This window comes from Nipponia nippon, unplaced genomic scaffold, assembly GCF_047370975.1.
Source record: "Nipponia nippon isolate SJK-2023a ecotype South Korea unplaced genomic scaffold, ASM4737097v1 scaffold_4, whole genome shotgun sequence".
Taxonomy (NCBI): Eukaryota; Metazoa; Chordata; class Aves; order Pelecaniformes; family Threskiornithidae; genus Nipponia; species Nipponia nippon.
In genome coordinates this window covers 126960439-126981357 of record NW_028262358.1, presented here as the reverse complement: position 1 = coordinate 126981357, position 20919 = coordinate 126960439, and the positions used below count along the sequence as shown (strand labels likewise).

Genomic DNA, 20919 nt, shown 5'->3' with positions numbered 1-20919 from the left:
TGTGTGCGCGCGCGTGCGTATGTGTACCAGCACTTCCTGAACATGTGTGTATGGCCTTTAAAAGGAGACCTGTTCTTGCATGCTGTACAAGAGCTTCAGGGCCTCTAAAGTTGTCTTGCACACCTCTCTGGCCCTCGAGGGAGTGCCAGTGCTGCATGCTGGGCCATGTCATGCTGCTGGACAAGCTGCAGTTACAGCCTGTCCCACTGAGGATGGCATCACGGCTGCCTTCTCTGCACAAACAAAACAGGCTGCAGAGACATGCTGGCGGCAGGGCCAGGAAGGAGGATGAGACCTCCACAGGCTGCTGGCTGGAGGGGCTGCACTGCTCCCTGGTCAAGTGAGGAGAGGTACCTGAGGAGCAAAAGCACCACGGTGGTGGAGTGCAAGTGCTGCCGTGCTGTAACTTGGGCTGGAGGGAGCATGGCCATAGCTCCAGAGAGACAAACTGCCTTGTTTTGCCAGCTAACTTTTGTTTTTCAGGGAGTTAAAAAAATTAGGGCTGTCAGGGAAATACAAGAGTTTTTTAAAATGCTCTGGTGCCCCAGAAAATGTTTAAAGGTGCTATCCTGGAGGGTCAGAGCAGACACATGCCTACTATCATGAGTTCTTTAACGAGACCAGAAGTGCACACAAAGAAACAAAGGAGCATGACTGTGTAGCAGCGTCGAGGAGCTGGGGAAGGCACCAACAAAAAGTCAAAATGCAGTGATTGTGGCCAAATAAAAAAGGAGCACAAAAGTCTGTCATATTAAATGTAAAATCAAGGTGTGGTGTTGAGGCAAAAGATGACACCCCACCCCCCACCACCTCCCAAAAAAAGCCCCCCCAAAAAACCAAACCACCACTCCTTTCTCAGACCATGGCAGTGAAGGAAGGCAGGGAGCTGCAGAGATGAGTGCTGCACAGGAGAGGCAGCAGCAATGTTGGACAAAGGTATTTTCTGAAACATGTACAAGCACACACCCCGCACATGAGTCTGGCAGCACCAGCATGGGACAGGGCAAATACAGTGCCAGGGCAGAACAGGATGTGCATGCACACGCAGACGCACACCGCCACCCACCCTGCAACATCAGCACCACAGTGGCACAAGGAAAGGGCTGTGTGGCTCATGCAGAGCAATTCTGGCACACCAATTTAAGAGATGTTGGCCAGTGTTAGCACATGTGTGGCTGATAGCGAACCCATTGCTAGCTTGTACATCGCTAAAACAGAACAGACTTGGCAAAGGCTCTCACACACACAAGGCTGAGATGGGGGCAGGGAAGCAGTTCACTCACTGCAGCAACAGCTGGTTAAAGCCAGGAATAACGGCAGAACTGGCACCCATGAAGTCCTGCAAGAAGCCATACAGGGCTGCAGCGTTCAGCGTAGTCACAGGAAAGAGCACACCGCAGCAACCCCGAGTCCCGGGGGAGAGACTGTTAAACCGCTTGGAGCACTTCTGTCTGGAGATGTGACAGCTACCGGGCAGCAGGGTAGAGCCCACTGCCCTCCCCAGTGGCAGGAGATGGTGAACAATTATTCACAGGACAAGAGCAAAGGGTGAGTGAAGCAATCGGCACATGCCGGCATTAGCAGCAGCACTGTCCACCCCTCAGCACTACCTGCAGGACAGCATGGATGCCAAGCATTCTGGTTCAGTGCAGGACAGGAAGCCACATCAAGGGCTGTTAAACCCACACCATCAACAGGTCAGCCATCCCTCAGTGCTGGAAGCTGAGGACCTGACAATGACCTGCTCACCCTAACAATCCCAATAACATCTACAGGTTGCTCTGTGCCCTCAGCTGTGGGAGGAAAGGCACGAGACCAGAACTCAACATGCAAAACCACAAGTGGGAAAAACAGCACACAGCTCTCGACTGACCCGCAGGGACCCAAGCCTCCCCACAGTGCAACCCTTCCCCGCAGCACCTGCCTACAGCACTCGCTGGGAGACCAGCTCTACTACCCCAGGCTGCACACAGTGAGTACTGCTCAGCTGGGGCTGTCAGTGTCACCAGCCTTAGAAGGGGAATGTGCTGCCATGTGACAGGAACCCAGCAGCAAGGTCCTCAGCCAGAAAGCAGCTGCAAACTATTACTTGCCGGAGAAACCAGACATCCTGCTGGCTGCAGCCTCCCCTGCTCTGTCTGGGGAAGGAAGCTAAGTGCATGGGTTGCCCGTATCTCCAGACCACAGCCAGGCGTGCAGCAGGGCAAAGGCACCCAAGAGCAGAGCAGGCACACAGGGGGAGAGGTTGGGAACTGCTGGCACACAGGGCACTTGTGTCCTCCCTGGCCTCAGCATGGTCAGCTGTCAGCTCCCATTGGTGCAGACGACATTCACAGGTGCTCAAGACACACCAGTCCAGCACAGCCTGGACCAGCTGCCCCCAGATAACAAGGGCCACCCTGGGCCCCAGCAGCCCTCAGCACAGCAGGAACAGCTCCCTCGGGGCCAGCAGCCGAGGAAGACGTGGGAGCTCCAGGGCAGCTGCAGGCTCCATGAGCTTAGGGCACAGCCCAGGCCCTCGCCACAGGCGAGGAAGCCTCACTGCAGGCAGCACAGCAGAGACACAGTATCTTGCACACTTGTGCATGGCGCCCCATCCATCACTCAAACCCAAATGGCAACCATAAAAAACTCAGTTTATTTCCCTATAAAGGCAGAGCTTTCCTTTAAAAACCAGCTCGTTTCACTCGTGAGAGGGTGTGGGGCTGAACTGTAGGGGCAAGGTCTTCCTCACTCACTCCTCCAGGCCAAGAGCTATTGCTCCCTGAGGGTCAGGCATGCCGAGCAAGTCCTCCACCATTGCCAGGGGGCTGCTCCGCCTCAGCTGATCCCCAATTGCCACCACAAGGAGCAAGGTGGGAGAAACAAGCAAGGCAGGTTATACACAGTGCCGTCCCAGGCGCACTGGCTGCATCCTGCAGGCCTGCAGAGCCTGGGGTGGCTCTGCATGCACTGGGAGCGGGCAGAGCAAGAAGCACCAGTCCACCAGCCCAAGCTGGGAGCAGGGAGCAGCTGCAGTTTGACGCGGTTCATGCAGGCAGAGAGCAGGACAAGGAGCAGGTGTCACAGTCTGTGCACTGCATGGCAGCGGTGCCAGCAGACCCTGTGCCTGGTGGGCAGTGCCGGCGGCAGGGGCAGGCACAGTCTGGCCCAGGTGCAGGCACAGGGTGAATCCTGAGTGGCTGGTCCAATGCTGCAGAGATTTGGCTTAGCCCAGGGGAGTCTTGGGGCCAGCTGAGGGGAGGTCTCCAACCCCTCCCAGCCCCTTCCAGCTGTCTGGGGGTTGCCCCAACCGGTAGCACAGTAGCTGAGCAGTTGGAGAGCTCGCTCTGGCCACAAGAGGTGCTGACTCTGAAAAGCAAGAGGGAGGAAGACCTGGTCCATGAGGCGTGTGGTTGGGAACCCAGAACAGCCTGGGGAGGGGAAGCAGCCCTTCCCAGGTGAGCCATCAGAGGACATGCTGGGGGATGCAGCAAAGCAGTATTGAAGGAAAGAACTTACCTGCTGGGCTATGGGCTCGCCTCCCTAGATCCTCCATGCTGCTTTGGAAGAGAACAGAGCACCCATCATACCCCAAGCAAGGCCTGCTGAGAGACGCAGCATGCTTGTGACCCTGATGACGCAGGCATGGTGCAAAAGTACCAGGCACTCAGAGTGCAGAAGGCCCTAGTCCACTTGCTACCAAACCCTTTCCCCAGGCCAGCCTGTCCTGAGACTGCAAAGCCATATCTCCTTCCCATCAGGAGCCCCCACGTACAAAGGGCTGACACTTTACAGGGCCACGTACATAGCTCCAGTCTGTGCATGCACTGGTTCCCAGCTGACACCAGCTCAGTCCTGGAGCACTGACTGACCCCAGCTAGGTGCCAGCTGCCAGGCACCTGGAGAACAGCCACAATGGAATAGGCCTCTCACACCCATCACCACAGGCACTTCTGCAAAGACCTATGGGTTAATCCTCCACTGCTGGACTGGTACCATCAGCTCCTCCCAAACACAGGACAGACACCAGCAAGCTCAGCCCCAGGCCCTAGTCCACGCAGAACTCAGCATGACCAGGCTTCCATCCTGGCCCAAGCCCCAGGGAAATCAGTGGGAGGAGAGGGACAACTCTGAGTCCCACCTGAGAAGCCCCTCACTACAAGAAGGACATTGAGGTGCTGGAGCATGTCCAAAGAAGGGCAACAAAGCTGGTGAAGGGTCTAGAGCACGTGTCTTACGAGGAGCGGCTGAGGGAGCTGGGGTTGTTTAGCCTGGAGAAAAGGAGGCCGAGGGGAGACCTTATCGCTCTCTACAACTACTTGAAAGGAGGCTGTAGGGAGGTGGGTGTCAGTCTCTTCTTCCAAGTAACAAGTGATAGGACAAGAGGAAATGGCCTCAAGCTGCGCCAGGGGAGGTTTAGATTGGATATTAGGAAAAATTTCTTCATCGAAAGGGCTGTCAGGCCCTGGCACAGGCTGCCCAGGGCAGGGGCTGAGTCTCCATCCCTGGAGGTATTTAAAAGATGGGTAGATGTGGTGCTTGGAACATGGCTTAAGTGGTGAACTTGGCAGTGCTAGGTTAACAGTTGGACTCTATGATCTTAAAGGTCTTTTCCAACTTGAACAATTCTATGATTCTAAGCATGTCTGGATATGCTGGCCTCAGCAAAAAGTGGCAGAAACAGAACAAGTAACATCTCTGGGTACATCCTGAGTGTCAGCATCTGTCCCCCACAGCTCTACTGCAAAAGCTGAACCGCAAGATCTGCCCCTCCACAGCTCAGCTCCCTGTTCACTCGACCTCTCAGCTGACAGAGGCAGAGAAAGCTGCAGGAAGTTCCCCCTTGCTCCCAAGCAGATCTCCTCCATGCTCCTACCATGCCTATGGCTCCAGCAGCTCCCCTTGCATGGGGTGCAGAGAAGGAAACAAGACAGGGTTCACCAGAAATCTCCCTGAACACAAGCAGCAGCTCACCACCTACCCAGATAAGGTTTCACAGACGTTATCATCTTCCTCCTCCTCTTCCTCCTCCTGGCAAACAAACAAAACAAAACAAAAAAACCCACCATGACACCTTGCTGCCTGGGCAGGCCTCTGCCAGGAGTGTGGCTGGGCTGCCCAGAGCCTGTTCTGGAGCAGCAGGGCAGTCCCTGGCCCCTTCACAAGACACAGTCACCCACCAGGCATGGCACAGACAGAGAGTGCCTACAGGCAGTAGGGGGACAGATGGCACCTGCACTGCTGGGCTGCTGAAATCCTCAGGGCTCAGGCACATAGCCAAACAAGGGGAGAGACAGACCACAGCTCTTCTGACATCCCCTCCAGCCAGCAGAGCACCAAACACAGGCTGTGAGTGGGAACAAGCTGCCAAGCTGAGACATGAGCTGCACACAGCGCACCTTTGCCCAGAGACAGGAGTGGGGTGAGCACATCTTGCAGCTGGAGGGCCAGGCAGAGGACCACCCTGGAGCAGGCTGTAAGCAAGGATGACCCCAAGCACTGCCAGGCTGGGCCAGCGCTGGAAGCATGAGGCCAAGGACCAAGAGTCCAGAGGCTCCTGGGCAGGGACACAGTGAGACCGGCAATGCTCTGATCGGCTCTGAACATGCAGTAGGTGTAGTGCAGATGGGCAGGGCTGAGCCTTAGCCCAGGCTGGCAAGATGATGACCAGACAAAGGCTCCTCTCCTTCAGAGACAATGCCTCACCACTAGCCATGGCACCAAGTGTGCAGAGCAGGTCCCAGCTCCCTGTTTGACAGTGCCAGCAGAGCAGGGCTGAGAGTTGCTGCAATGCTGGGCCTGACAGGAGAGCTCCTGGAGCAAAGACCAAACCACGCCTGCCTTGTGACCCACAGAGAGCACAGAGTGTCCCTCTTCATGTCAGGCCACCATGCGTGAGGGAGGCTGCGCAGATACCAACAGGGTCCTGGAAGGCCAGGAGGAGGGAGCTGCATAAGGGTTACTCTTTTCCTGCTCTAATGTGAGACAGCCCTGGGCATGGGCCAGACTTGCACATACTGTACCCCAAACTGGTGTCTGAAGGGAGGGCTCCCCGGGGGGGCTGGCTCACTTGGTCTGCCGGGCTCACTGCTCTCCAAGACACATGAAGGGTGAAGGGGCTGTTCCTGCCTAGAGCCTGGGACAGGGCAAAAGCAGCAAAGTTAGTGCCTGCAATCTGGAGAAGGCCCAGCAGGGGATGTACAGGCAGGACTGTGGGCAAGGGACAGATACCCCTGCTGTGCTCAGGGGGAAGGTGCAAACAAGGGTGGGGGATCACTGCTCAGGGCAGGTACCACAGGGCCCTGAGCTGTGCTACAGCTCAGCAATGCAGAACAGCTCAGCATGGATAGCAGGGACACCCCCACCCCAGCCAGATATAGGGCAGGCTCCCCAGGTGGGGCAGTGGCAGAGAACACAACAGCAGGGACAACACACTCCCTGCTTGGTGTGTTTCACCAGTCAGGCAGTGAGCCATCTCTCCTCCACACAGCCCAAAACAGGGTCCCACACTGGAGACCCCAGTCCCAGCACTAGGCAGAGGGACATGTTTGAGAAATTCCTCCTACCTGCATGTGCTGCTTCCCAGAGATCCAGTGCCATCTGGAAGGCCTGGGCCACGGTCAGAGTCACAGCCTGGGCCTGTGTACAAGAAAGAGGGGAAATGTCTGCTTCCATCTCGGCCCTCAAGCCAAGACAACCCCACTGCCACGAGATCTAAGAGCCCCCAGGCCACCCTCGCTGCCTTTCCCTGCAGAGTACACACACAGAAGGCCAGAGCTCAGTGCTGTGTCTGTCTACCTATGTGGCCCAGCCATCCCCAAGAGGAGATCCCAGAGGAGCTAGGACAGGAGAACCTCCTTTCGCTCACCACCCACCTCTGCAGTGTGTGAGCACACACGTGCTCCCTGGGTCCATTTCCAGCTGAGGTGCACAGAGGTAAGGACCTTCTGTCTCTGAAGGGGGAGAAGGAAGGCCCTTGCTCCCACCCTTACCTCATGGAGCCAATAGCAGAAGGGAAGTGCTTACAATCTTCTTCTTGGGTGAGAGGAAGGCATGGCACTCCAGTGCCCCGCTCTCCTGGCTTTGGGCAACATAAGCGAAGACTTTGTTCTGCAGCTTGTCTGTTGTGCAGTAGGAGATCCTGCAGGCAGAGAGGAGCTGCTCAGGGCAATAAAGGACCCCAGCACAGGTCTTTTGCTGTGCTCCCAGCACACCAACAAGCAGTGCTGACAGCCTGAGGCTTTCATCTGCCCCAGATGATCAGGCAGCCCAACCCCCCAGCAAGGGCCAGAGGCTGCCTGGCACCTACAGCTAGTAAGAGATCACCGCATCTGCAGGCATTCCCTCCTGCATTGCCCCAGTGTGCCCCTCAGTCCTCTGATGCCCAGTACAACCCCAATGTATGAACTCGAGCACTGAGACAAAAGGAGCACAGAAGAGTGGGTGATTGCCTCCAAGGACACGATTGGAGGCCAGGCAGTAGGATGGTCTGCCTTGGCACATCAGCTCTGGTGCTGAGACACAAATTTTGTACCAAGGAGATATCCTGTGTCTGCTTCCCATCTAGCCACCAGCCTGCAGCCACACTCCCCTCACACCCAGCACCCACAGACACCCAACCCAGCCAAAGCACAGCTGGCAGCAGTAAAAAAAAAACCAAAAAACCACATCAGCTCTCACAGCAACTGCCTTTAGCCAGCCTGAGTAAGCTGCAGTCCATGGCACCCTCATCCCATTGCAGCCAGAAGGGTGGTCCTGTGTCAGTGGAGAGAGCCAGACACGCAGTCCTGCCCTAGCTGCGGGGGCTTTCCAACCATCAGCCTCAACAACCTGCTTGAATGCCAGAAGAGACAAGCAGGGCTCAGGAAAAAGACAGATGGACTGACCCAGAATTCAAGGCCATGCAGGACCCTGCCTGCATTCAGCCCCAGGCAGTGCTGTGGGGCACAGCAGGGAGAGGGCATGGGCCTTAGGAACCCAAAGGAAGAACTAAGCTTGAAGGTACCACTGACAGAAGGCCCAGCCCTCCCTGGCTGCTCAAGATCCCATCAGTCTCCAGCTGGCTGCTGGGGAGCACCCAGGCCCTCCGCTTGCCATGCCCACCTGTAGATGGAGATGTTCTCAACCATCTCCTTTGTGTCTGCATCCTGCAGCGAGATTCCCCTCGGAGACACTGTCAGAATCACCTTCTGGAACTTGCGAGCTCCCACCCGTGCCTGGCAGTGGGGAGACACCAGACACCTCTGCAAATCTGGCAAGGGTCTTCACCCCCCTTGCTGGCAAGGAGTCCCCCAGACTCTGTACAGAGTGCCACCCACTTGGACCCTTGCTGCAAAGGCTCCTGCCATAGGGATGTGAAGGCAGAGCCTGGAAATCAGGCATGCCCTGCATAGAACACCCCTGGAATCTGTTCACATTATTGCCATGCATATGGGAAATGACAGACCCCACCTCCCCTGGTACTTCACCCTCCTCTCCATGCTGTGACAGGCACAGCTCTGCCGCTAGCCGTGCTCCTGGTGTGGAAGCAGGGAGCGGCAGCTGTCCTGCAGGAAGACAGCTTCCCCCACAGCACACAGGCAGAGACCAACCAGCCTCTTGCATGCCACCCTCCTCTTGTGAACAGCACGGTCCCTAGCTGGGGTTCAGGGCTGGGACATGGACACTTCCCAGAGTCCACGGGCTGCGGTCTGAATTGGCTCTTCTCCACCCCGGGGACAGCAGGGCCCCAGGGCCAGCTCTCACCGTGGCAATGATCCGGCGGATGGCAGCAGCAGCCATGTCTTCTCCTTTGGGTTTTTCTACCAGCGTCATGCCTAGATACTTGAGTGTGAAGCACATCCCTTCAAGCAGTGGCTCCTGCATATCAGCCCAGCTCTCAGGGAGCTCTGCAAAGACAAAATCCCTTAGCAGCATAAGCCACATGCCAGCAGCCCCATGGCTAGTCCCAGCAGAGCCACCCCACCTTGTTGCAGCTTCACTGCTCCCAGCAGCAGTGCTGCTACCTGCCCTCAGCAGGGCACTCTCCCGGCTCTGTGACATTCTTGGAAAAGGAACAGAATGAGAGGACAGTTCACCCTCAAAGCTTTTAGTCCTCCATCCCTGGAGACACAGGCTCTGTCAGCACAGATAGTAAGCTCCTGCATATCTGCATAGGGCCTCACATGCTGCAGCGTTCAGCACTATCTGCAAAAACCTTGCATTTCCAGGTCTCGTCTATTTCACTACAAGCAGGATATGCTCTGTACTGCATTCACCTCACCCACCTAGCTGCTGGCACTCCTCAGGAACAGCAGCATTTGCTGCCACACTTAGTCAGATCAAAATCCCCAAGTTGTCCCAGTGTAACCAAAGCCAAACGGTCTGGTAGCTATCATTTGCAGCGGCAGGCTGCCAGGGAAGGGGTATCTTGTCTAGCACTTCTGGTCCAAGCTGAGGTGACTGGGAAGCAACTGCATCACAAAGATTCTGTGTTAAGGAAGAGCTCAGACTGGTATTTCAAGGATGCAAACTAGCTTCCAGGAAAACACATTTTATGGATGAACTCCAACACACAGAAGGAGGAGGATCATTGGTTGGACTCGATGATCTTAAAGGTCTTTTCCAACCTAAATGATCCTATGATTCTCTGAGAGCTCCCACATGCATTACTTTGCAGGTCACAGAATTAAAGGGGCACTGGCTTCTGTTTCCTGTGTCCTCTCTTTTCAAACCCCATTGCTGCAGTCAAGAAAAAAACCCCAACAAAACACAGTGGGCAGAGTGTCTGTTCACTCAAGGAAGATTCCCTAGGGACAGTCCTCAGCATCTCCAGCTTCCTTCAGAAACCAGTCCATTTCACCAGCATGTTCTGCCACACAGAGGATGTGCTGGTAGGAGAAGCAGCCCTGGCTCTACAGTCAGTCCTGACACCACTAATGTTGGCAGAGAACACACAAAGCAAGCACCATTCGACCTCTGCTCCCACAAGACAAAGCGATTGGCTTCAACAGAAAGTTCACTCTCATCGAAGGCAAAAGCTTTAGTTACCAGTGTGCCACACACAAACACTTCTCTTATGCCAAGCACTTCTTGGTGATAATTTTCAAGGAGAGCTGAAGCAGATGCTAGCACATATTTACTTTCCTCAAATCCCAAAGGGTACAAGGATGGTAAGAGAGGAGATATGCAGAAGGGCTAAGACACAGGGAGTCACAATCTCTCTCTTCTTCTTGGGGATTCATCCCACAGAGGAGGGAAGGAACAGGAACACACAAGTTACACACTCAGCTACAAACACCAGGTTTGTACACTTCCCTGGGAATTGCCTAGGTATCTACTGCTCATACTAAGCTAATACTTTTCAGGGTTATTTTTCATCTCTTTCCTGGGAGTAGCTCCCTGAACATTACTGGCACACTTGCAGAAGGCTCTAACTCATAACTGGAATAACCTGAACCCACAGGGAAATCGGGAGACCTTATTTGCACAGCATATTCCTGCACAAATTACAACTATCAGGGAACCCACTTGGTACCATGCAGGTGTCAGGGATCTCTCCCCAGGGTAGAAGAGCACTGTCTTACTCCAAACTTCGAGAACAGCCCACACGTGCCAGGGCCGCCAGAGTGAGCTCTGCTGCTCCACTAAAGCCTTTGGGCAGCTATGACTAAGAAAGCCCAGGCACAGCCCTCCTGCTGGGTCTGTGGGGTCAGTCTCGGATCTGGCTGTGCCGCAGACAGCACCGCAGTCAGCCTGCAGTGAGCGACATGCAGGCCTGCCACACTCGCTGCAGAGAACCAGGTTCGGGGAGGCCAAGGCCTGCACAGGCTGCGGAGGGTGCCTGCAGACGGGGTACAGTGTGTTCCAGCACCTGGCACCGCTGGCACTGCCTGTCACAGCTGCCCAAGGCCTCTCAGCCCACCGGCACAGGTGGCCTCAATTCGAAAGCGGGGCAAGAAGCTGGCAGCCAGGAGAGCGTGGCAGGGAGGGCCAGGCAAGCAGCCCACAGCGGCGCTGCCCGCCTCAGCCTGCAGCCCCGCAGCCTGCCCCCAGGTACTGCCGCAGCCTGCTCCACAGCCCCCGCGCTGCCCCACAGCACCGCCAGCCCGCCTCGGCCCACGGCCCCACGGCATGGCCACAGCCCGTCCCCCGGACGACGGGCCCCCCACTGCCCCACAGCACCGCCAGCCAGCCCGCCTCAGCCCGCAGCCACAGCCCGTCCCCCGGGCCCCGCACCGCTCCCCACAGTGTCGCCAGCCCGCCTCGGCCCGCGGCCCCACGGCACGGCCACAGCCGTGCCCCACACCGCTCCCCACAGCAGGCAGCGGCCGCGTCCCGGGCCCGGCCAGAGCGAGATGCGGGCTGCCTACCCCACCCGCGGCGCACCGGCATCCGGGCAGGCCCAGAGCGACGCTCCGCCCGGCCCGCGCCGCAGGTGAGCCCGGCCCCGGCCCGGCCCCGGCCCGGCCCGCGGCCCCCGCCCGCTCCCCGGCAGCCGCGGCCCGCACTCACTGCGCCGCCGGCGGAGCCCCAGGCCGTGCCGGGCGAGGCGCGGGCTCCGCAGCACGGCGCGCCCCGCCGCCCGCAGCGCCTCCATGGCAGAGCCGAAGCCGAGCCCTGCCGGTATCGGGGCGGCGGGAGGCCCGGGCGGGGGGGCCGTCCGCCGCTGGGCTCTGCGCGCTGACGTCAGCAGCGGCGGAGGTGCTGGGGTTGCCCGGGCAACGGGGGGCGGGGCGAGGTGGGCCCGGCGGCGGCGGCGGCGGCGGCGGCGGCGCGGCCCGGCCCGGCCCGGTGGCGGTCCCGGCCCCGGCCCCGGCGCTCGGCGCGATGCAGCTGCGGCACGTGCGGACCCTGCTGGCCCCACAGGTCGGGTCGGGTCGGGTCGGGAGGGCCGGGGCGCGCCGGGTGGCGGGGAGCGGGCCGGGCCGGGGGCGGCGGCGGTGCTGAGGCTGTGTGTGTCCCGCAGGACGGGACTGCGCGGGTGACCTGCATGGCCTGGTCGGCCAGCAGCGCCCGGTTCGCCGTGTGCACCGCGGACCGGGTGGTGCTGCTGTACGACGAGCAAGGCGAGCGGCGTGACAAGTTCTCCACCAAGCCCGCCGACGCTAAGGTGAGGGCCCGGGGCCCGGCGTGCTGCCACCGGGGCCTGGTGCAGCGGGCACGGTCGTCTGCGGGCCGGGCAAGTGCGCTTGGGGCAGGCCAGGCTTCCCCTGTGGTTCACACTGCCATCCGCTCCACAGTACGGCAGGAAAAGCTACGTGGTCAAAGGCATGGCCTTCTCCCCGGACTCCACCAAAATTGCAATCGGCCAAACGGACAACATTGTCTACGTCTACAGGATTGGAGAGGATTGGTAAGTCTGGTGGTGAAGTGTCCAGTGCTGCACCCGTGAGGAGGGGACGGCACTTTCCTTCCTGCTGTACAGTGTGCTTTCCGCGTGTTGATGCTACCAGCATCGGTGTCCTGGCTTGCTCCTCAGCCCAGTACACACTGCACATCACCTAACCTACAGTGAGTCACTCAGATGTTTCTATGGTGAGCAGCAGATGGGATTTCGTTGAACACAGCCCTTGCGGAGCCCTGTGTGAGCATGCACCAGCTGAGCTTAGAATCATAGAGTCATAGGATCATTTAGGTTGGAAAGGACCTTTAAGGTCATTGAGTCAAACTGTTAACCTAGCACTGCCAAGTTCACCACTAAATCATGACCCTAACCACCACATCTCCCCAGCTTTTAAATACCTCCAGGGATGGGGACTCAACCACTTCCCTGGGCAGCCTGTGCCAGGGCCTGACTACTCTTTCAGTGAAGAAATTTTTCCTAATATCCAATCTAAACCTGCCCTGGCTCAGCTTGAGGCCATTTCCTCTTATCCTATCACTTGTTACTGGGGAGAAGAGACTGACCCCCACCTCCCTACAGCCTCCTTTCAGGCAGTTGTAGAGAGCGATAAGGTCTCCCCTCGGCCTCCTTTTCTCCAGGCTAAACAACCCCAGCTCCCTCAGCCGCTCCTCGTAAGACACGTGCTCTAGACCCTTCACCAGCTTTGTTGCCCTTCTTTGGACATGCTCCAGCACCTCAATGTCCTTCTTGTAGTGAGGGGCCCAACACTGAACACAGGATTCGAGGTGCAGCCTCACCAGTGCCGAGTACAGGGGGATGATCAATTCCCTAGTCCTGCTAGCCACACTATTTCTGATGGAAGCCAGGATGCTATTGGCCTTCTTGGCCACCTGAGCACACTGCTGGCTCATATTCAGCCGGCTGTCGACCAACACCCCCAGGTCCTTTTCTGCCAGGCAGCTCCCAGCCACTCCTCCCCACGCCTGTAGCGTTGCATGGGGTTGTTGTGACCCAAGTGCAACACCCAGCACTGAGCCTTGTTGACCCTCACACAGCTGGCCTCAGCCCATCGATCCAGCCTGGCCAGGTCCCTCTGCAGGGCCTTCCTACCCTCCAGCAGATCAACACTCCTACCCAGCTTGGTGTCATCTGCAGACTTACTGAGAGTGCACTCGATCCCCTCATCTAGATCATTGATGAAGATATTAAACAGAAGTGGTCCCAATACTGAGCCCTGGGGAACACCACTAGTGACCAGTCACCAACTGGATTTAACTCCATTCACCACAACTCTTTGGGCTCAGCAATCCAGCCAGTTTTTTACCCAGCAAAGCATACGCCTGTCCAAGCCATAAGCAGCCAGTTTCTCCAGGAGAATGCTGTGGGAAACAGTGTCAAAGGCTTTACTAAAGTCCAGGCAGACACCATCCACAGCCTTTCCCTCATGCACTAAGTGGGTCACCTTGTCATAGAAGGAGATCGGGTTAGTCGAGCAGGACCTGCCTTTCATAAACCCATGCGGGCTGGGCCTGATCCCCTGGTTGTCCCGTACATGCCCCATGATGGCACTCAGGATGGTCTCCTCCATAACATTCCCCAGCACCGAGGTCAGGCTGACAGGCCTGTAGCTTCCCAAGTCCTCCTTCCAGCCTTTCTTGTAGCAGGGCGTCACATTTGCTAACCTCCAGTCAACTGGGGCCTCTCGGGTTAGCCAGGACTGCCGATGAAGGATTGAAAGTGGCTTGGTGAGCACTTCTGCCAGCTCCCTCAGTACCCTTGGGTGGATCCCATCCGGCCCCATAGACTTCTGCGGAGCTGAAGCTGTAAAGCCTATGCTGCTGTCCCCTGTTTCATAGATGTGGAACTGTGGCATATGCCTGCCTCACTTCAGCCTCATTTGCTGGCATGTGTTGTGCTAAAGGTGCTCAGAAAGGCAGGTCACCAGAATTTTGGAAGCTCAGAAGTTGCTTTTTTTTTTCATTTTCTGCCTAAAGTTGGTTTGTGATAGACAGTGTACAAAACTTAAATGGCTTGTGTTTGGCAATACTAAACCAGACTGAATACAAACAGTAGGGTAGCCAGAATGGGCGGTATTGCTAGCTTCACTGATAGTCATTTTCATCTGCCTTTTTCTGCAGGGGTGACAAGAAGGTGATATGCAACAAGTTCATTCAAACGGTGAGACCCAGACTCCTGTTTAACTCCATTTCCTCCAGCATATGTAGGATAAAGACAATTAGATGTCTCTGCTCATACTCACAGGTGTACTTGGCCAAACTGTCAGTGGTACTTGATCTCCAAAAGGTAGATCCTAAGATAATCTCTAAATTTTCAGGCATGTATTACTCGCCAAGCTTCGGAGGCCACATAATGCCTGGGTACAACAAAGTAATTAATTGCTGAATGATCAATGCAGTCAATTACAAAACTTTGGGGACTACTTTAGGCATCAGTGGACAGAATGTTTTAAGGGAGTTGAAGGGGAAAATAGGAGAGACTGACCCCAACTATTTTTCACAGGTTGGCAAACCTAAGCCCCAAGAGTCCATATTAACCAAAATGTAAAGTGTGCAGAATTCAGTCAAACTGCACAGTTTCCACATGTTCAAAGACCTGAGGTTTGTAATTTCAGTCAGGTTATCTCCTTGGCTGCCTTCGTGTTCTGCTCATCTAGCTCTGCCTGCATGTGTCAGAGAGCACTCTACTCAGTAGGTATCTCTGGCAAGGATTGTCCTGAGGTAGATGTAAGTATCTGGAAAAGGCAAAAATGTTATCTATTCCTTGCATAGAAAACCATCTGTATGAGAAAATACAGGGCACTGACTAGTTGTTCTACCTCCAGCAGCTGCCGTAGGCTTTCCATCCAGTTGCCATCACACTATGACCCGCACTTTCTCTGTGTCACTAGAGGAGTTCTCTGCTATGTAGGCCCCTGAAGGAGCCAGTACCAGTTAGGAGGAGTCATCCTGCTGGGCCAAATCCCCAGAAGACATAAGCGGAGCTGCTTCTAATGGAGTTGCTGGAGTTTCTGTGCCAGGCATTCTCAAGCTCCTTCTCAGGTGAAGAGCAGCCTCAGCCTCTGGATTGAAAGCCTACATCTCAGGGCTGGGTCGTGGCCCACCACTGCAGCTGCTCTTAGCGTGGCTTAGGAGGGCCCTCTAGCCTCTCTGAACACTCACTCCTGGCTGCAGGAGGGGAATCCGTGTAGCTCTGTGGCTCTGGCGATAAGTGAAGAAAGCTGTTGGTCAGCCTTTGTTTCTCTGTGGTTGAGCTGCTGCTCTGAGTGGTCATGACACTGGAACAGAGTGTCATGAGGGAAGGAGAGCAAGAGGGGCTTGGTGTCCACTTGTCCCTTTCCTGAACATCGTGGTTATTCCAGGTGCAGGTACCTGTAGCCTCACTGGAGAGTCCTTTCATTGTATATTGCCTGCTGCCTGCCTGCTGGCAGGACTAGCTTCCTGCCCCTCTGGCTCTCCTTTGCTGCAGCACCTGGCTGACAGCCTGGTAGGAGGCTGCTTGTGTCTCACAAGGCTTAGATGCTGTGCACAGGATGCGTACAGGTTTTTGTATTTTTAATGTAGTGGTTCATTTCTCTTTTCTCTCATTCTTTCATTTTCCCCATGCCTTTTCTACCATTTCTATCATAATAAATCCTTTATTTTTTCTAATGCTATATGTGTGGTTTCTTACCACTGTGTCCAGTTTTCTCCTGTAACTAAGTACTGATATTTACAAATTTTTGGTGTGTTCAGTCAATACTGAGAGATCATTTATTGAGCCCTTTCCCTCTCCTGCCATTTGCAAAATCTGTTGGGCACTCTTACACATCTTGTGAATACAGTGACACTATTATGCTGTGCTGGCAAGGAAGGCATCCTGCTACAGGGTCAGGATGAGTATGTGCAAGTTTGACTCTTTTACACAATAGCTGAGCACATTACCACTTTGTGAGGCTTGTTTCTAAGCTACCACTGGGCTGCTTTTGATTGTGTTAGACTGAAAATAAGGGTGTGGCAGATAATGAGGGAAATACACGGATGTCTGGGAAACAGGTGTAATATAAAATGGGTCTTGGTCATTGGTTGGGCGTATAAATTATGAGCAGCTTAGGTATCCAGGGGCATTTTGGTATCTGATTGTAGCTGTGTTTGCTGATGTGAATGGTAAGAGTGGGGGATAGAAGGTGAGATGCATAAATTAGGCTGTATGTATGTCTAAAGCAGGCCCAGATGCTTAAAATGGAACAGATGAGCCAGTGAGGCTAGTGCTGGTGGCACAGTGTTAAGCACCAGCCTTCTTATTGACTAAATTCTTCGGTTTCAACATGAAATAGTTTCATTAACTCTCTTGGTCCTGTCTTACAGTTGGGTTTCGTGCTCAGCTTTATTCACCCTGACCCCCACCTCAGATTTTGAGAATACCTTTGGTTTAGATTTAATGAACTTGTTTCTACCTGACCTACTTGGTAGCGTCGGATAACCGTCTTGCTTGTAAATGAAAAAATATAAATAAAGACTATTTCTGATTCATCAAATGAAGATCCAATGTACAAATATTCTCATATCTATTACAGAAGCTAGAAGAGTCAAATTATTTTTATGTTTTATACTTGTTGCAAAAAATCTTTTAAAATAGCCATGATTTTGTACATTCAACAATAGCATGTGGAAAACCACACATCTGATCAATGAGTAATCCTCTCAGAAGAGCATCCATACTGAACACGCCTGGTATAACTTTGATGCCCTGCTTTAGCCCTTCCGAGCCTGTTACTTTACCCCAACTCACTATTATCTAGTTCAAGCTTCAGGGTGGAGGGCCTCAATCCTACTTTAAGGTCAGTCCAAATGCCCCCATCTCTCCTCTTTCTTGGTCTGAGTGGTCTTACTGTTCATGAGCTGTCTTATGTAGCAACGGGGCAAGAAGCTTTCTAGGTAGGTTGGAGCTCTTATCTCTCTTTTTACCTCCTCCTTGACAGAGTGCTGTGACCTGCTTATCGTGGCCAGCGGAGAATATCATTGTCTTCGGTCTTGCTGAAGGAAAGGTAGAGAAACTTGTTATTTGCCTGATTTTCTTTTCCATGCAGGGGCTACCAGGGCCTGCAAGCGCCTGGGCTGCAGGGTAGGAGCCATTACTATGTGGCACTGGGCATGGAATAGCAACAAAGGGATTATACCACTGACTTGAATTTTCTGGTTCTGGTTCCTAGTTAGTTCTTGGAGGTTCTACTGGATCATTTGGTCCTTTTCCCAAGCCTTTCTAGAAATGTGGAAGTGTGACTCCAACTTTTCCACTTCTTCTCCAACCTACCGGAAAGCAATGAGCTTCCTGTTATTTCTGGCACTAGTCATGGACTGGGAAATCTCTGGGGACATTACACTGGGGGAAATCCACATTCTGCAGACAGAAGCAACATTGATCAGATTCTCTTTCTCAGGTTCGTTTAGCAAATACAAAGAACAACAAGTCTTCCACCATTTATGGGACAGATTCCTATGTGGTCTCGCTAACTTCCAAGTGAGTATGGCATTGCTTTAGCCTACACTGCTTTGGCTCAGTCTCCTACCCGCTACGGGCCCTGGCATAACTAGTGGCAGTATGGGAGGTTGCCAGAGTGTCTTTCTGCTATCAGTTCCTTGTCGAGATAATAAAATACTGTGCTTCCCAGAAGGAATTCCTTCCTAAAATCTGATACCTGCCTATACCGCACTGGCCCATGTAGTTTGGTTGTCCCTCAAACACATTTCAGGATGCAAGTCCCCATGAGATTACTTACATACATTGATTTATTTGAATCCATGACTTTATAAAGATGAAATTTGTCAACTTCATCTCACTAATTACTAACATTAGTCAAGTTTAAGGACTAAAAAAAGCAAAAATATTCTTCCAGATAAAACTGTGACAAGGCTATAATTAGAAAAATAACCATAAAGTGCAATTTTAAATTATTTTAATTAGATTTCATTTTAACTACTTTAGTTTCCTTTACCTAAAAAATTTAAGATATGTCATGGGTCCCAGCAGTGGGATTTTCACTAAATGGTGTCATTCTGGTTTTTGAGTGCTAAACAAATTAAAAAAAACTAAATCTAGTCTAGGACGCTGACTTCCTACTGCTGAGAAATCCCTCCAAAGTCTGTCTTTGCCTCTATTCCAGAGGGTTTCTGTTTCCTCATTCTCTCTTCCCCTCTTTTCCCTGCTTCCCCTCCTCTCCCCCTATCCCCCTTCCCCCTTTATTTTGTTTCTAAACACAGCTCATGCTGTTATTGCTATGGTATCAGTGACAAATCTGGGATTGCAATCAACAGAAGTCAGATGTATGATTCCTGGATTGTTACAGTGTTCATAGAATTTGTATTCTGTACTTGAATCATCATGAAAAAGTGTTCTTTCTGGGTGCATTACATTAGGCCTGTTTCCTCTTCCTTGCTCTCTTCTCCCTGCTTGTGTTGAGAAGACATTAATGCTACAAATAATGGACTTAGGCCTGGAGTGTTTGTCCAGATGTTTTTTCTCTAAATTGTGTTGCCTTTAGGGATTTCTGGCATCACAATATCCAGCCTCACCTCTGGAATAGTTCCAATGAAAGGGTTGTTTGATATATCTTGCTATAAGAAATTGTGTGCATAGTCATTATTCCACTTAAGGTTACTTAGCCTCTCTGTGTTTCAGTAATACAGAAAGTTGGTTATTGTGGTTTTACATGATGAAGATATTTAACTGGCCACTCGCATTTCCACTCTCGATACTTTTGTCTGCTTTGTTTTTACAGACACTGATACAGGTACTAGATATTCTTGTGTTCATCACTTAGCTTATCTTTGGTGAAGGTTCCTTTGATGAGGAACATCAGTGATGACCCTGGGACTGGGTCCTCTGGGCAGGGATGTGAAAATAAAGGTGCAAGTCTTACTGCAATATTGCATCATCCTGTCTGTGTTTCTTCGCAGTGTGTCGGGGAAGGGAATCCTGTCTGGCCATGCAGATGGAACCATAGTACGCTTCTTCTTTGATGATGAGGGCTCAGGTGAATCACAGGTATCAAAGATCCTTCTGCAATGAGCAAAATTCCTGTTCGCACAGCCTACTCCCCAACTCAAGCGCTGGAAAAGGAGCAGGCCATGGAGGGAGTGCAAGTCTGGAGAGGAGCTGCAGTCTGTGCTTGCTAGCATAGGTTTTATGGAGCATTGATGAAGACAGAACAGTGACTAGGTGCTTTGAAATACAGTGAGTGTGGTGGTAAGAGGGGAAGTTACATTTTTGTGTATGAGACGTAAGGATTTTCAGGTGCCTGGAAAGATCTGATGTTAGTGTCCAGGAGAATGATGCTTAAATGGGTAGGGTTCCAGGGAACAGCTATTGTCATCTTCACGCTAAGCAATGTATAGTTATCCCAGTTAATCCTGAATCCCAAATTCACACTCTGTCTGCGGACAGGGTACTCTAGGCACCCAGCATTTCTCCTGAGCCTCCTGCTCCTTCCCAAAAGGAGTAGTCTCTATGCTTCAAGCTGTGGTGAAGGAAATTACATTCTCACTCAGATCTTGTCTCTCCAACTGAAGCAGTTTGAGCATGTCTGCTCTCTAGCATCATATGCTGAAGGCACATATATACTCTGCTATGTTAAAGAGTGCATCCCAGTCTAGTTAATGGTACTGGTCTTCTTACTGGCATCGGGAATCTTCTCTCCCACTTAAATTAATGGAATAGTTGATACAAGTCTCAGTTCTGGTTTCTGTCTACCTTCCTACAGACTGCGGCAGGCAGGCAAAGCAACCCCCATGAACTGGACTTTAAGAAGGGCCTCATACTGGTCTCGTGACAGCTGAATACTGGCCAAGAGGCCAGTTGCAGGCTAGAGCCATTCACGTTTTCAGGATGTTCTTTCTTGTCTAACGTAGGGTAAATTGGTGATGCATCCCTGTCCTCCTTATGCACTCGCCTGGGCTTCCAACAGCATTGTGGCTGCAGGCTGCGATAAGAAGATTGTAGCTTATGGGAAAGAGGGCAATGTGATTCAAACCTTTGACTATAGCCGGGACTCGTCAGAGAAGGAATTCACCACAGCAGCTGCCAGTCCTGGTGGCCAGTCTGTCGTCATTGGTAGCTATGATAGGTATGGTGCTTGATGGTAGTGTCTCCTCTTTATAGTGCTTTCTGCTTCACCCATACAGTTCTTCACATCTCTGCTTTCTCATTTGTTCTCACAGGTTAAGGGTTTTGAACTGGAGCCCACGCCGCAGTGCCTGGGAGGAAGGCAAACCCAAAGAAATAGCTCACCTCTACACCATCACAGCTTTAGCATGGAAGAGGGATGGTTCACGGATCTGTGTGGTTTGTATCATCAGTCAGCAACCCTGAGCCCATCAGCCATGCACCAGGCACAGTCTTGTGCATGCTCCTGAGAACAAAGTGATGTGATACTGGGAGGGCTTATGAGAGTGGTCACACCATCACCTAAGTGTGTGATGCAAGGTGCCTAGGCTGAGACCTTGTGCAAGGGACACTGCTGCAGACAGGTGTGCGGTGTGCAGAGTATGAAGCTGGAAAATATCACGGACAATTGTGTAATGGCTCACTGGCAGCAGCAGTCCTCCTTTTTTCACAGA

General features: G+C 53.2%; 2 protein-coding genes across 9 annotated transcripts in view; one reads left to right on the top strand and one right to left on the bottom strand.

Annotated features, from left to right (window-relative positions):
* Positions 1-2619: 2619 nt before the first annotated feature.
* Positions 2620-11621, bottom strand: LOC104011059 (low density lipoprotein receptor adapter protein 1). 4 transcript variants are annotated; one of them, XM_087776847.1, is made up of 9 exons: positions 11476-11621; positions 8728-8870; positions 8086-8198; positions 7009-7123; positions 6549-6621; positions 6006-6118; positions 4964-5013; positions 3502-3584; positions 2620-3351 (listed from the first exon to the last, which is right to left on the bottom strand). In XM_087776847.1, exons 1-9 carry the CDS (start codon positions 11558-11560, stop codon positions 3209-3211), a joined length of 918 nt encoding a protein of 305 aa, XP_087632973.1. In that variant the 5' UTR covers positions 11561-11621; the 3' UTR covers positions 2620-3208. The 4 variants fall into 4 exon arrangements, with proteins under 4 accessions (XP_087632973.1, XP_087632974.1, XP_087632975.1 ...); XM_087776848.1 differs by having other exon boundaries at positions 3502-3542; XM_087776849.1 differs by having other exon boundaries at positions 3502-3539.
* A 93-nt stretch (positions 11622-11714) lies between these two features.
* IFT172 (intraflagellar transport 172) overlaps positions 11715-20919 on the top strand; it is a 42164-nt gene continuing 32959 nt past the window's right edge. For 4 of the 5 annotated variants that reach the window (XM_087775075.1, XM_087775074.1, XM_087775073.1 and 1 more), the window contains exons 1-9: positions 11715-11829; positions 11930-12073; positions 12204-12316; positions 14446-14485; positions 17286-17351; positions 17745-17824; positions 19261-19348; positions 20212-20426; positions 20521-20644. In XM_087775075.1, coding sequence (XP_087631201.1) covers positions 11791-11829; positions 11930-12073; positions 12204-12316; positions 14446-14485; positions 17286-17351; positions 17745-17824; positions 19261-19348; positions 20212-20426; positions 20521-20644 — 909 coding nt within the window. In that variant the 5' untranslated portion in view covers positions 11715-11790. Of the gene's footprint in view, positions 11830-11929; positions 12074-12203; positions 12317-14445; positions 14486-17285; positions 17352-17744; positions 17825-19260; positions 19349-19435; positions 19538-20211; positions 20427-20520; positions 20645-20919 lie in introns of those variants that run through there. The other variant, XM_087775077.1, reaches the window with a different exon arrangement.

Coding starts and splice junctions, on each gene's coding strand:
- LOC104011059 (XM_087776850.1), bottom strand. CDS start 11,560: ATGGAGGCGCTGCGGGCGGCGGGGCGCGCCGTGCTGCGGAGCCCGCGC. Junction 6,119..6,548: donor CTGGGAAGCAGCACATGCAG/GTAGGAGGAATT, acceptor GCCCTGTCCCAG/GCTCTAGGCAGGAACAGCCC. Junction 5,014..6,005: donor CCTTCAGACACCAGTTTGGG/GTACAGTATGTG, acceptor TTTGTTTGCCAG/GAGGAGGAAGAGGAGGAGGA.